Source organism: Botryllus schlosseri, chromosome 10 (genome assembly GCF_051294905.1).
Source record: "Botryllus schlosseri isolate E-star chromosome 10, Bs_hap1, whole genome shotgun sequence".
NCBI classification, from domain to species: domain Eukaryota; kingdom Metazoa; phylum Chordata; class Ascidiacea; order Stolidobranchia; family Styelidae; genus Botryllus; species Botryllus schlosseri.
Window position 1 is genome coordinate 14,642,561 of NC_137245.1, and position 15,730 is coordinate 14,658,290.

Here is a 15,730-nt window from a genome sequence, read left to right on the forward strand (position 1 = left end):
ACCAGCCATTGTCAAATATCCAATTGTTCAACTCGTATCCGCCCACGGAACACGTTATGAATGGGAAATTATACTTCCGAAATGCACCAATTCATTGTCTACCAACAATTGCATTTTATCATTCGATCAGATTCAAAGCGTCATGAGCACTTTGTCTGCACATTGCCGTATTTTCACGAAACGATCCACCTTTATATAATGATTGTCGATGTAGGCAATTACCCGTGTACAAAGCTAATTTCCACTACGATCGGATAATTATCTGCCAAAACTTCAATTTTGTATTTCCATCGAATAAATTCATGAACTCTACACTTAATGACTTAGTAGACTCGAATCATAGCTGTTCAATAAGGAAATAGTCTACTATCCCAGAATACTACTCAAATAGGTTTTTCATACATGCAGACATATACACCGTTATCTCTACTTCTACTTGAGTATCAACGCTGACTACTTTGACCAGCGTAAAATTTATTTCCTCTATCTAATCAAGATATCCGGGCAAACTAAATAGAATTGAAGATAATAATTGTTGATGCGCCTTTATATCGACTTCATGGTCATCAGCAGTGGACAATGTAGGCCTACGAAATATTCTAAAATACTATCAGCAACTGTATCGACATGTAACATGTATCGGAAAACAGCTATCATGCACCAAATAATCAGCCTATTACTGGGTGATATCAATACTGTTTCTTCCGCAGTAATAAATTGTTTTTTATCGATCATTTTTGGACGCTGAGAAGGTAATACTACCTGCGGCACCTTCTCTCGATCGAGGGGCGTTAAGAAAGTCCCCTGTACAATGGGATGATTTGCGTTCGCATTGAGCGACACTCTTTCTGTCATTGACCGTGGTGTCGGGTGATTTCCAGATTCCAACTTCGTATCTTCTGTGACTTCGGGCGACGACTGACGGGACCCACACTTCGGAAGAGGTATCACTGGTTCGACTTTTGCCGGCGTCGGCATTTCGAACAGATTTGAAACTCGGCCTGTAATTTCACTTCTGGCCACTCCAGATTTTGCTTGGCTCCTTAAGACTGGTTCAAGCGAATCGGCAATATTTTTGGTACTCACTTTCCGGACGGTAGTCAAATAAGTTGTCGCTTGTTTGACGTCTCTTCTGGCTTTTTTGAATAGTTTTGCCGTCTTGTGTAGAATAGACGTCACCTTTTTCACGAATTTTGCTTGATGCTGGACACGTGCTGTCACCTGACATTCATTAGCCCGAGTCGTTAGCTGTAGTTGTTGAGTGGTCTTCATCAGTTGGGTGTTTTTGCGAAGGATGCGAATGTCCTCTTTACGTTTTCGTAGCCAAAATAACTTCATGATTGATTACCGCTCACCTCCCCACTCTTCAGAAATATGTGAAAGTCCACTCTCTTCTGAAGACGAATATTCGAGAAGCAACAATGATTACCAGGCGCCTTGAATTACAATTCCGTCGGGTGCCTCCATATGTGTTAGTAGAAAGATCTTGCCTCCAATCTTGTTAGTAGGAAGATCTTGTGTTTTGCCTGGTTCTTTTGCTTGTAATTCAATTTGGTAAATCACTGTTGCAGGTGGTGAAGTCTTCAAAGTGTCTTGAACTTTCAATGACCTTACGGTCCAGTCTTAGATAGCATACCTGTACGTACTTGACCTTGGTACCTTAATACAACCAAATACTCCAATCAGACTTTACATTCAAGTAGTGATGTTACCATAGCAACAATACATTCATAAAATGCATCCAACTGTTACTAAAGTTTTCTAAAATCGTGCAATTCAACACATATGCAATTAAGACCATTTTTCAACAGCAATTCCACGTATCCTATACTCTATTTCATGTATTCAATTGACCCAGGGCCAAAGCATTCTCGTGAAGGGCTTGTTACATCTTCATATTATCGTTTAAGGCTGATCAAGATTTTTTTGTGTATTTGTATATTCTAGGGTACTTATCTAGTTTTATGACGGTTCTCACAAGCAACTTGTCTTGGTTTTATAACCGTCTAACCTCACTCAAGTGTAGGGGTCCTAGTCGCTGGGGCGTGGACTAGTTACAACGCATACTAAATAATTCACACAAAATCACACAATTTTCAATATACATTGATCCGAAAAATGCAATAAATACTTACACATATATATGTAATCACTTTACTTCTATAGGATTGGGCTTGACTTTATTAACCGTTTTTCTAGGGTGACGCAATATGTGGATATAATATGACGCACAATATATAATACACACAGTACATATATCGCCAATTCACCGTGACTCCTTTTCACTGTAAAAGTTCGCAGACACCGAAAATGGCAGAGCCATCATTATAAAGCAACTTAATATTTGCATGTATTGTACATAACAATTTCAGATAAGCCGGGAACAGCCACTAGTTTGATCCTTCGCATTAGCCACTAGTCTAATCCTTCGCATTAGCTTCGGACACCCTTGTTACGCATAACAAGCGTGTCAGCTGTGGATAAACCGTGATTATCCTCCATACGTTATCCTTCGCATTCGCTTCAGACACCTTTGTTACGCATAACAAGCGTGTCAGATTTGGGTTGTATGTAGGGTGGTTTTCAATAATCACCTATCGGTAGTTGGTTGACCAACACGATCACCTAATTTTATTAATGACCTTCTTCAAGAAGTTATCTGCCTAAGGCCGCCCTATGTACTCTGTCGTAATTATTTTCTGGGTTACAATACTGACATTATTCCCAGAGAACATTAGATAATGTTTCCTTATAAGGAATATTGGTGGGTAATCACACCTCTGTTGCTTGACAACGACACATGTGTGATGAAAGGCGTCTTATGGGCCGCCGTGCCAGTTAGTTTCAACTTCAACGAAAGCTGCACAGAATACATAAACAGCAATTCATAATCTATACGGCTATCGCCAACAGATATATGTCGTCCTCATTTTTAAAGACATGCATGTTCCTATATTGGTATATTACGGATGTTAAAGCACACAAGAATTTACAGTTCAAACATTAAATTACGCCATACTCTTTTCAATTACCGTGTCTCATCTCCAATCTAATCTTTGGAGTGCAAAATAAGTAAATAAAGAAATGCGAAATACAATGCATTACAGGCTTTAGTTACATTAAAATTAGTATTTCACCATATAGCCAAATATACGATTCATAAGCGTTTACAAATTGCGAATAATGATACAGGACGATAGTGGCCACTATTGCTTGACACAAATTGACACTATTGCTTTAAAAGGATCACATAAAAACATCATAAAACAGAGCCTAATACCTCGGTTCGCAAGCATTATGTTATTTCGATATCTCAGCTCAACGTGGATATTTTCTAACAAAATTACATTCGAACTTTAATATACAATGCGTCAAGACTGCTTACTACAACTATACACTTTTGGTAAATATTATTTTTGATTAGCCTATATCTAGATACTCGATCCTTATCCATTATGAGCTCCTAGTACTATAAAGACATATTTCATTCATTTTCGAAATATGCTCAATTTCAAATCTTCCACTTTTTACTACATTCTGACACTAGTCAACAACATCTTTACAATTAATACAACTAATCTTGCTCGCATGATGCTTCTACTGGCTAAATACGGTTCATTTGTTATCATTACATTTGCATTTTAAGATCCGACTATATACTTCTGATATCCGCTAACACTATCCTATTTCTCGAAAAGGTCTGGAATCACCGTCCTGTTTAGATCCGCGCTAATACAATAATGACGGCGACTAACGTATTATCCTATATTTAATGTGTGACGATCAACATCTGGCCATATGTCCAAGCTTCCGGTATTTAAATTCAGCTAACTTCCTCGTCGCATCACTCGGGTATTTAACTTGGTGATGTATTTTCTAGTTTATGATGTCATCAACCTCAATTTAATTTCAATTTGGGTTTCAACAAATAAAAAGATTCATATAAACCTTTTGTGTTGCATCGTTACAGTCCGTAGATTTTGATAATAATCCGTGATATCTCAAAATATACACAACGGTCCGAATATTAGATAGCGCCAGTTAGCCATAGTTGCTATGCATTCATAAGCGTAACTAAATCCTAGAATTACGGGTCCCTAATTGTGGATCTTTTGGTTATCATAACTGTGATTCCACGGTTTTTCCCGCTTCTATACCGACTCGTTGTATGTCAGTCTTTATTCTACTTGCGCCACCTTATAGTTCGCCTGCAAACACATTTACATATTTTATATCGGTATTTGTGATAAATTACATCGGTATTTGTAATAAATAACATAAATTCACGGGGCTCGATTTTATAGAACTACTAAAGTAGTATTAACACCTTTATTTCCCATTTCTGCCTTAAAAGCAGACAGGTTAATGTAATTTCCACCCGGTAAAAAGCAGTGTGCCCATTAATAATTTTCCGTTTATGATACGGCGGATTTTGCCTGAGCGCCGGGACCGAAATACCGTTGACTTAGGGCAGATCGTGCACAAGCTCCGATGAAGGTGTTCCAACGAACAGATTTGAAGACTGTCAAAAAACTAATGTAGCCGCAACCCGCAGATCGCGCCACAGGGTGGATTGAAATATCTGGCTGCTTATATTCCCTTTCGGCACAGAGAAAAAGACTCGCTTTGTTGGTGCGTGTTTTCTATTAAAAATGAAATACAATAAGCATTGGCAAGTACGTACTAAGCTAATCAAATACAAAGCATCTTACTTGACAATGTGTCTTCCGGGTTTTTTAGTTTATTTTATTTATAGATTTACTTTGGCTGTAACAAAAGATATCAAAACAGTGAGACAATGAATGAATTAACCTAACTAGCCCTATTCTAGCAATGCAATAAACCTAACTATTCCTATTCTATTAACTGAACTTGTGCTAAAACGATCCTACCACTAACGCACGTGCACTAAACAGTGAATTGCACCACGATACGTCAGACCTAGTTACCGCTGTGAGGTAACAATGACACTGAGTCCATTTCCTTGTTCGGCAAGAGTGTAAAGGAGCCACAGCGACACCTTAGGGCCGTACGGCGGCTACATGCTTGTATCGGTGATGTATCAGACTGACAAGAGAGATATTTGATTTTAAGTTTTAAGATAAGTAAAGTTATCTTTAGCATCGGTGAATGAGGCTAGGACCTGTCCGTTATCTGCCTAAATAAACACGTGCCAAGACTCTGATAGGGACAAAATGAGCATGTTTCACAAACAGGGAATTCGATATCACCCAGGCAGGATTGAAAACATGAGTTGAACATGACTTCAATACTGTGACTTGGACTCGACTCGAGTCATAACACCATGACTCGGACTTGACCCTTTAAACGGTGACTTGGACTCGGACTCGAGTCTGTGATGAATTGAAAATGACTAGACTCGACTCGAGTCAAAACCACAAAAGTATGATTGACTCGTGACTCGGAACCATGTGACTTTGTTACAACCCTGGTTTTAGGTGAGAATGATTTGCTCGGTTTTTCACCGTAACTTCTTCTTTTGTCTATTGAGGCTCTTTTCCGTTTCTTGCTCTCGACTGGTGTAAATTCGTTTTCCTTTTCTGCTTCTGCTGGATTATCATCAGTAATCCCATTCAAAAAATGTTCTTCTTCGTCTGCAGCTTGCGACAGATTGTCATTGTCTAATTCCGTATCTTCTGACTCCGAATCGCGATTTTCTGACTCATCTTGATCTTCATTAAGGTCTGAGTCTGTACCACTTGTGGATAGATTGAGTTCGTCTATTTTGGTATATACATCCTGTTTATTCTCATTGTCATTTTCATTTGTTTCATTCCTTTCTGTACTATTTTGCTCCCTCTCAGCTTGAGTACCGGTAGGGTTCTTGCTCTCCTCCGCTCTATTTTTCTCTATAGAGTGGGGAAATCTTTTTTTAATGTTGGACAATCCTTTCTGATATGCCCCGTCGCTAGACATTGGCTACATCTCTGTGCAGTGCACTTTGCTGCCAAATGATTTCTTTTCCCACATATGTAGCAGTTTCTTTTTTGTTATGTGCGCTTATTTGCCGCCGGAGTGAATGTTTTACATGATGCCCCATTTATCTCTATAAACGGCGGCAGCCTTCCCGCCACGTATTCTTCAATGGCCACAGCTCGATAGCCTTTATGAAGGTTTGTACCTCTGTGGTACATTTTCATTATGTTCACTACCCTTCCTGCCTCCCAGTATTCTACTGCCCGCGCTACTGCATCGTCTGATGCCTCTGAGGGAACGGCTCTGATATTAACCGTCGTTAGCTTCGGCTGCGGGATGCTTATTTTGTATCGTTTCCCCCCGTGGGTGAACTGCGTGCATTCGTTCATTAGTTTGTCTCTTGATTCTTCGTCTATGAGAGTTATATTGAAGCAGTTTTGTGCGATCTGGAAAACTGCTTCCATTTGTCCCCGATGCTTTTTTGGTTTTTCATTCTCTTCTATCACCTTCAACACTTCTGCGAAGGTGATATCATCGTCGCCGACAAAGTCTACAGACCAGGGTCTGTCTCCATGACTTCTGTTATTATTCATTATTTATTTTAGCATTCAGACTCACGGCCGCTTTATTAAAGATTTGTGTACGGTACATGTACGTACAAGCAACCGTTAGAGATAGGCCTTGACGCACAATCAATCCGAACAATGCACTGAGCTATATAATAATGGGGTCGATTGTTTTGTCAAACCTTTCCACGGCCAAAGATTTTCTATGTATAGTGAAATCGTCCGAAGTTTTATTTTGATATACGTCTTATTTTGTTATTTTTCCGATCTGTTTTATCGGAGTTTGACTTGAGAAACTGTAGTTTATATCCCTTGGGAATTCTAGGGACTTACGCCCATTCACGGCAGGTACAGCGACAGCAACCAATTGGGTACCACAAGTACTGCAGGCCTATTCACGGCAGGTATGGCAATACCAATATACTAGTTACCACAGGTACGTCTAAGGTACTGTACGCCTTTTCACGGCAGGTATGGCAATATCAATTAACTAGGTACCACAGGTACGGCAAGTTATCTAGTCACGGCTACTAGTCTAGATACCACGTGTTAAAGTCTCTGTTAGTGTAGGAACGTCGCACAGCCAAAAAATTGTAATCCTATAAAAAGTACGTCCTGTCTAAGGGTGGATTGCACAGATGTCGCTATACGTAATCGCCGATTAAACGTCAGTAATCGGCTGGCTTCCCTTGCACAGATGACGATTAGGCACTAATCGATGAATTTTAATCGGCCAAATGTTATCCGCCGAGCTAGGTGTCTAGAAAGTTAATCGGCTGTGTGCTTCGCGGCGACTGCTGTCGGGGCTGGCTATAGGTACATTGGTATTTCGTATTGAGATGGTGTTAAGTGGATGTTCTGACGTGCAGGTGCGGTATTAGCTGATTATATTGTTCTCTGACACTACTTGTAGCCGCAACCCGCAGATCGCGCCACAGGGTGGATTGAAATATCTGGCTGCTTATATTCCCTTTCGGCACAGAGAAAAAGACTCGCTTTGTTGGTGCGTGTTTTCTATTAAAAATGAAATACAATCAGCATTGGCAAGTACGTACTAAGCTAATCAAATACAAAGCATCTTACTTGACAATGTGTCTTCCGGGTTTTTTAGTTTATTTTATTTATAGATTTACAGATTTACTTTGACTGTAACGAGATATCAAGACAGTGAGACAATGAATGGATTAGCCTAACTAGCCCTATTCTAGAAATGCAATAAACCTAACTATTCCTATTCTAATAACTGAACTAATGCCAAAACGATCCTACATCTAACGCACGTGCACTAAACAGTGAATTTCACCACGATACGTCAGACCTAGTTACCGCTATGAGGTAACAATGACACAGAGTCCACTTTCTTGCTCGGCGGGAGTGTGAAGGAGCCACAGCGACACCTTAGGGCCGTACGGCGGCTACATCCTGGCCCCTTGGAAATTCAAAATTTGTTCCGAATTTGGAGATTTCCACACATACACACACTCACGCAGCCAGCAGGTTTTTACGAACGAAATGGTAATTAATCAACGATATCAAAACACAACACAAAGGTTATTGTCTCTCCTGGAGCAAGACAATTTTAGTTATGGGGCGGGTATAAATGGACAGTTTAGTCTGAACCGTAACTGACCTAACGAGCCCTGATTTGTCAGGATATGTTTGAATGATTCGTCCCAGGAGCCACTGGTTGCGTGGCAAATTATCGTCTACGATCATCACGATATCATCTTTTTGGATGTTGCGCACACCTTTATTCCATTTCTGTCTGGTTTGCAAGAGTGGGAGGTATTCTCTCCTCCATCTTTTCCAAAATAAGTCTGCGAGAAATTGGACTTGTTTCCAACGCCTACGCGAGTAGAGGTCTTTGGAGTCGAAAACACCAGGAGGTAATTGTGGCTCGCATTTCAGTAGCAAGAGTGTGTTGGGTGTGATAGGAGTCATGTCGAGTGGATCCGTGGACACGACAGTGATGGGTTTGTTGTTCATGATAGATTCACATTCACATAACAGTGTTACGAGAGATTCTTCATTGAGTCTTTGTTGATTACAAAGAGAGTTCAGTATTTTACGCAGAGTCCGAATCTGCCTTTCGAAGACGCCTCCATGGTGGGAGGCAGCGGGTGTCTGAAACATCCATTTTACATTCTTCTGTAAGAGAGCATTGTTTATCTGATTCTGATTCCATGCTTTAATTCCTTCCTTCAGTTCTTTTTCTGAAGAAGTAAAGTTAGTACCATTGTCACTTCGAATTTCCATTACCTGTCCTCTCCGGGCAACGAATCTTCGGAGAGCGTTGATGAAGGAGCTGGTGTCCAAAGAGTGAGTATGTTCTATGTGAGTCGCACGAGTTACCAGGCATGTGAATAAAACTCCATACATCTTGACATCGCTTCTGCCTCGGCGTACAAGGAAAGGCCCGAAGCAGTCACAGGCCACATATGTGAATGGGGGTTTATCAGGAACGAGGCGATTCTGTGGCAGATCGGCCATTCTTTGTGATTCTGGTGGACGCTGCCTTTTTCGACACGGCACGCAGTCGGCCAGCATTTTTCTGATAAGATTACTGGATTTAATGATCCAGTATTTTTGACGAAGTTCCGAGAGCACATATTCTCGGCCACTGTGACCTGTCTTCTCATGAATGTGGCGGAGCAGAAGTGTGGCAACTGGACTTTGTCGCGGGATGACGATCGGATGTTTAGCGTTGTACCTCAAAGGAGCAGACGAAATCCTGCCACCAACGCGAATCACTTCGTTGTAGAGGAATGGATGTAGCTTGTGTATAGTGCTACCCTTGGACAGTTGGTCCTTTGTTGATAAGTCGCTGATTTCGCGATGATAGTAGGTTTTTTGCTCGTGTTTTATAATTTCAGTCTCAGCATTTTCAAGTTCTTCAATACGCAGCGGGCCCACGTTGATGGACTGTTTCTTGGCCTTTGATCTCAAATTGTGTTTATAGCGCATTATCCATGCAACGATCCGTTTCAATTTGTACCAGGATGAAGATTGCGATAATACGCGGGTGACAATATCGTCGTTTGGTACCATTACAGAGTATGATTTTTTGGTTACCTTGATTTCCAGGTCGGTGTTGTTCTCATTTTCGAGGAAGTCAGGTTGTTTGGGCCATACAGATTCTGGCTTCGAGAGGAATTGTGGACCGTTGGTCCAAGCAGGGCAATTCAGAAATGTTTCGGCAGAAAGGCCTCTCGAGGCGATGTCTGCCGGGTTCAACTTAGATGGTACATACCACCATTGCTTCAAGTTGGACCCGTCTTTGATTTGATTAACGCGGTTAGCAACGAATGTCTTGAAAGATTTATCGGAGTTAGCAAGGTATCGTAATACCGTTGTACTGTCCGTCCAGAAATAGGAATGGCTGATTTTTAATCTCAGTTCTTCTCGAAAGAACTTGTCGTTGTTGACTGACAGTGTAGCAGCAGATAGTTCCAACCTTGGTATAGTTGATCCACGAAGGGGAACCAAGCGGGATTTGCCATTGAGAATGGCACAGTGTACCTCACCAGCATGATTGGTAGAGCGTAAGTACGAAACTGCGCCATAGGCCTTCTCTGACGCGTCAGAGAAATGATGCAGCTGGTAGTCGCAAGTTTCCCCGAAATGGGGAGGGACGTAGCATCTTGGGATGCTGAATTTTTCCAGAAATATCAGTTCCGATAGCCATTTACGCCACAGGATTTCACATTCGGGTGGAACTGGATCGTCCCATTCTTGATTGTTTTTACAGAGTGACTGTAAAAGCATTTTCATTGGTAGCATGACGGGTTGAATTATCATCAAGGGGTCGAAGGTTGAATTCAGGACTGACAGGATGCCCCTACGAGTGATCGGTTTATCTCGAGTCTTGATTTTGAAACACAAGGTATCATTTTCTATATCCCAGATCAGACCCAGAGTCCTCTCAGTGGGAAGTTCGTCATTGTATAGGTCCAAGCCTTTGAGTTCGGTGGCCCTTTCATTTTCAGGTATTGCTGCGAGAACATTACGGTCGTTACTCGCAAATTTCACTATTTGGAAACCACCGCGCGCGACTATGTTCTTGACGTCTGTCATGTGAGAAATAGCAGAGTTCGAGTCCATTTTACTGTCAAGGAAGTCGTCGACATAGAATGAATCATACACAGCTTGTATTGATTCTGGTGGGAAATCTGTTTTATTGTCCTCGGCCGTTCTTCGCAAAGCGTAATTGGCACAACTTGGTGAACAGACGGTTCCGAACAGGAACACTGCCATGCGGTAAACTTCTAGAGGTTTTGATGGATCACCATCTTTCCACCATAGGAAGCGGAAGAGGTCCCTGTCTTCTTCACGAACCTTCACTTGGTGAAACATAGCGCGAACATCTCCTTGGATGGCGACTGGATATCTACGGAATCTGGATAGGACTCCCACTAGGTTGTTTGTCAAATCTGGCCCCTGTAACAGGGCCTCGTTAAGTGAGACGTCATCATACTTTGCAGAGCAGTCAAATACTACCCTTATTTTTTGCTTTTCAGGGTGATGAACTCCATGATGGCACAGAAACCAAGTTCTGCCGATTTCTGTTGTATCCTCAACCTTTTCGGCATACGAGTTTGCAATCATGTCATTTACAAACGCACAGTACTCAGCATGAAATTCAGGATTCTTCACGAATTTGCGTGCAAGGCTGGCCATGCGTGATTCGGCCTGTGAGCGGTTACACGGAAATTTAGCGTTGGGGTTTTTGAGTGGTAGTTTCATCTCATAATGTCCATCAACGTTTAGTTTGATTGATTTTTCTGCAGATTCGAGAAACAGTTTATCATTTTGTGACAGTTCTTGTTTCTCGTTCTTCGTCGAGTCCACAAAGTCTCGACACAGCTGACATAAGGATTTAGGTGAATTCAATGTAGACTTTGAGAAAAATACCTTTTTTGTTCCGCCAGCCACTTTGGCCGGGCAGTTTATCATCCAGCCTGCAAACGTTTTGGTTGCATAATAGTCATTTGGACCATGAATTACCTCCAAGGGCTTGTGAAACCTTCTGTTTTCTTTTCCAATTAATAGTCCAACTTCGGACGCTAGTTTTGGAATGCACACGTCTTGGAATTCCGGAAATTGGTTTACGTCTTCTTGTCTTGGAATGTCAACGTCCTCAACACCAATACTGTCAGTTGATACTAATGGTGTGAGCGGAGCATATTCTGTGCCATAGAAGTCGGATAACTCAAGATTATCGAATATGTTACCTTTGTAACCGGATAATCCTGCCAGGGTGCGAAGATCAAATTCTGTTTGACCGCCTTGGAGGCAAAGTTCATTTGCAAGATTTTCACTAATGAAGGAAAGATGACTTCCGTTGTCAAAGAAAGCGTGTGTAGCAATATAGCAGTTTGTTCCTCGAATTCTGACGCGGACAGGTGCCACGTTGAGTAACACATTTTCTTCAGGTAATTTGGCGAATGCATTGAATTTCACAGGTCCTTGAGCCTTTGGAGCGTTTTCTTGGGCGACAGTTGAAGCCGCAGAATTTTGGACGACGGGTTTGTTCTCATCGTTTGTGGACACTGGATTCACATGCAGGAGTGTTGTATGTTTTCCATTACAATGTTGATACTTGCATGGTTTTTCTCTGGTACATTTATCAGACCAGTGTCCGGGTTGCAAGCACGAGAAGCATAGCTTATTATTTTTCACGAAATCTCTTCTGCCAGTAACGTCCATATCACGGAACTCCTGGCACTGATTGAGGAAGTGTTTTTTCTTACATTTTACGCACGATGAACCACGGTCATCCTTGGCGTCGTTATTACCAGCACGAACTGAAGTTGCAAAGTTTGATTTTGCTTGCCTTACAGCAACTGGCTTATTGTTTGTACTACTTTGTTCTCGGGGAGGAACGTTTGACGCTTCACGTACCTTTTTTCGCAGGTAAGCAGATATGTCGCTCACTTTCACATCGCTCTTCAGTTCATGAAGGATATGGTCCATGACACTAAGCCAGCCTGACCTCCATTGTGAGGGCATTCTGAGTGCGATTTTATCAATTGTCTCCAGCGAGACGGATTGGTAGTTAATACCTTTGAGAGTATTTACACAGGATATAAGGTCAGCGGAAAGAATCGCCAAGCCATCTTGATCATGCAACTTCACTTGAGGACCAGAAGATACCGAGTTTAAGCAGGAAGGTCCGATTCGGAACTTTTGGCCATACGTCTCTTGTAATAGTTTCAGGGCTTCTCTGTAGCAGTTATCAGCATCAAGGTGTAAGCAGCTCTTGACGAGAGTATTTGCTGGTCCTTTGGTGTAACGCATCAAGTAGACCAGTTTTTGTTTTGGTTCAGTAATTTTGTTTCCAATCGTCGTTTCGAAAATATCCATGAAACTATTGAAATCACTGGGGTTACCAGAAAATATTGGGGGTTCGAAAGGTGGCAAAAGGTTTTGTTGAATTACTGGCGGAGCTACAGAATACACAACGTTGGCGGGCGAACGAGAGTCATTTTTTATCGAATTCAAAATCGAACTAGGCACTACTTCTGGGTCAGGTGGCCTTCTCGCATCGAAAATAGGCTTATGATTCAAAGCAGTGAGCGGAGAAGTTGTAGCTACCATGTTTGTTAGATTTGACATGATGGGACTATTAGACCAAACCAAGTTAGAAGGTTGAAGATAGGCGTTAGTGCCAGATATCACAGTACTAGGGCTACTTATACTCGTACTGCTGGCGTTCGTTGCACTCACACTACTTGCATTCATAGCACCTACACTGCGAATTGGTAAGGAACAATATGAACTTCCAAGGGGTGAGAAAATAGCCGACGTACCTGTTTCTGAGAGATTTGGAGTCACCGACGATTCTCGAAGTTGCTGCGGTTCTGGTTTCACCACTGGTGCCAGTGGAACGTCGGCGTTCTCGGATACTGTGACGGAGTTCGAGCTTGATGTTGGTTGATGCACAATTTGGGTGCTTTTAGAGCCGTTATAGAGTCCCCGTTCAATCATAATTTCCTCGAATTGAGCTTCTGATTGTAGCTTTTCTCGCTCAGTTCTATCGTCAATTTCTTGAAGGTTATTCTTCAGTCTTTGATTCAAAGACCTTCTGCCTTCGAGAGCTTTCTTTTTATGCATTTCGAGTTTTTGTCGTAACTCAATTTGATACCTCTTTTCTTCTTCTTGACGCCTCTTTTCCTCTTCTTGACGCCTCTTTGCTTCTTCTTGACGCCTTTTTTCCTCTTCTTCTTGTTGACGTCGTAATTCCTGGTAGATCTGTTCCTCTTCAGATCTTATCTGATCTTCGAAGGCGTCATTTTCTTGTTGAAAGCGATGCTGGACGTGTTTTTTGTCCATTTCAGCCTTTTTGTCGCGGTGAACATCCCTTGAGTGTTGTAGACTGAGTATTTGAGAGTTACTCATGTAGCTTGATCCTGTTGCAGTGCTTGAGACGGACGATCGTGATTTCAGTGATTTGACAAGTGCCGGTAGGGTTTTTGGCTTGTTTGAGCAGTGGCTCGATGACAAGGACGCCCTGCCTTTGGTCGGCAGGCTCCTAAGAGTCATAGAATGTGACCTCAGTAACTTTGATTTGTGAATCGTCGACACAGCTGACTTTGACTTTTTGTTTTCTTTTGGTTTGTCAGTGTTCGACATTCTTTGGATTTGTTCGAGGCCAAAAGAACCACTGCTTGTGCCCGGCTGGGCATTGTTTGATTTTTCATTACGTACCGGTACTGTCGTTTGCTCTTCGGTCTCCACTAGCAGCAAGTTTGCGTGAGATGAATCAGCTTCTTCAGCCATTTTGGTTTTCTTTCTTGATGAAGGTGTTCCAACGAACAGATTTGAAGATTGTCAAAAAACGAATGTAGCCGCAACCCGCAGATCGCGCCACAGGGTGGATTGAAATATCTGGCTGCTTATATTCCCTTTCGGCACAGAGAAAAAGACTCGCTTTGTTGGTGCGTGTTTTCTATTAAAAATGAAATACAATCAGCATTGGCAAGTACGTACTAAGCTAATCAAATACAAAGCATCTTACTTGACAATGTGTCTTCCGGGTTTTTTAGTTTATTTTATTTATAGATTTACAGATTTACTTTGACTGTAACGAGATATCAAGACAGTGAGACAATGAATGGATTAGCCTAACTAGCCCTATTCTAGAAATGCAATAAACCTAACTATTCCTATTCTAATAACTGAACTAATGCCAAAACGATCCTACATCTAACGCACGTGCACTAAACAGTGAATTTCACCACGATACGTCAGACCTAGTTACCGCTATGAGGTAACAATGACACAGAGTCCACTTTCTTGCTCGGCGGGAGTGTGAAGGAGCCACAGCGACACCTTAGGGCCGTACGGCGGCTACACTACTACATCAACTGTTGGTGCATATTATAAACGTGGGCCTACCACAGCCGATAGTACCTTATGCTGTGATTACCGGTATGGTATTTTTACAGACTGTACAGAATTCGATAGTATACTTTGTCAGCAAAATATGAGGACGGAAAATTTCAACAGACGAGAAAAGTTTAGAATAATTGAATTATTAGAATAATATATTGAAACCATGGAAAACAAAAAGACAGATGGCAAAACAACAAAACAAAAGATGTTGCCTGGGATGTAATCAGTAAGAAAAATTGGCCAAATCCAGAATGTATGGAAAAGTTTGGAAACAAAAAGCAATAAAGATTCCTACGCATCACGACGCGTCGAACGAGCAAAAGCTGGCGGCGGCCCACCGCCACCCTCAGTTGATGACATTTATGGAAAAGATTTTCGGTAGGTAACATTACAAGCAATTCTTTAAAATTTGCAGTTGGTGATGTATTGTTTCCATCTGTGTTTATTGTGACTCTCAGCGTGCTTCATATTCGCATTTCAACGCTCGTTTCGAACTGAATAGACAAATTTTGATGACTATGGACAACATGATTTCATTGTCTTTTTGTAATTCCCAACAAACTAATCATATCCAGAGTCTGCTGCACATTAGCTATACGAAAATGACACATGGGGAACACTGCTCGGCATATTCGACTGTGAACCGCTCCTTGATTAATCTGCAATTGTTTTTCATAACACTTGTATATTTATTATCACTTTTCAGACCATATCCCATCTCAAATTGAATGTCTGAAACATCCGTATGACAACGATACCGTATTGGATCTACAAAAACAACTGTGAGTACATTTAGGACATCAACTTTTTAATATGTTGCAACCAACGGCAGA

The 15,730-nt window shown here is 41.6% G+C and overlaps 1 protein-coding gene across 2 annotated transcripts; it reads right to left on the minus strand.

Annotated features, from left to right (window-relative positions):
• Positions 1–7,241: 7,241 nt before the first annotated feature.
• Positions 7,242–14,864, minus strand: LOC145448065 (uncharacterized). Of its 2 annotated transcripts, none has more exons than XR_013917790.1 (2): positions 7,587–14,864; positions 7,242–7,517 (listed from the first exon to the last, which is right to left on the minus strand). XR_013917790.1 is itself a non-coding variant. In XM_080326390.1 (2 exons), exon 2 carries the CDS (start codon positions 14,280–14,282, stop codon positions 8,055–8,057), a length of 6,228 nt encoding a protein of 2,075 aa, XP_080182516.1. In that variant the 5' UTR covers positions 14,283–14,451; positions 14,521–14,864; the 3' UTR covers positions 7,242–8,054. The 2 variants fall into 2 exon arrangements, 1 of the variants encoding a protein (XP_080182516.1); XM_080326390.1 differs by having other exon boundaries at positions 7,242–14,451; positions 14,521–14,864.
• Between the last annotated feature and the right edge of the window lie 866 nt (positions 14,865–15,730).

What these genes read in the sequence shown, in the direction of transcription:
- LOC145448065 (XM_080326390.1), bottom strand. Translation starts at nt 14,282, where the DNA reads ATGGCTGAAGAAGCTGATTCATCTCACGCAAACTTGCTGCTAGTGGAG.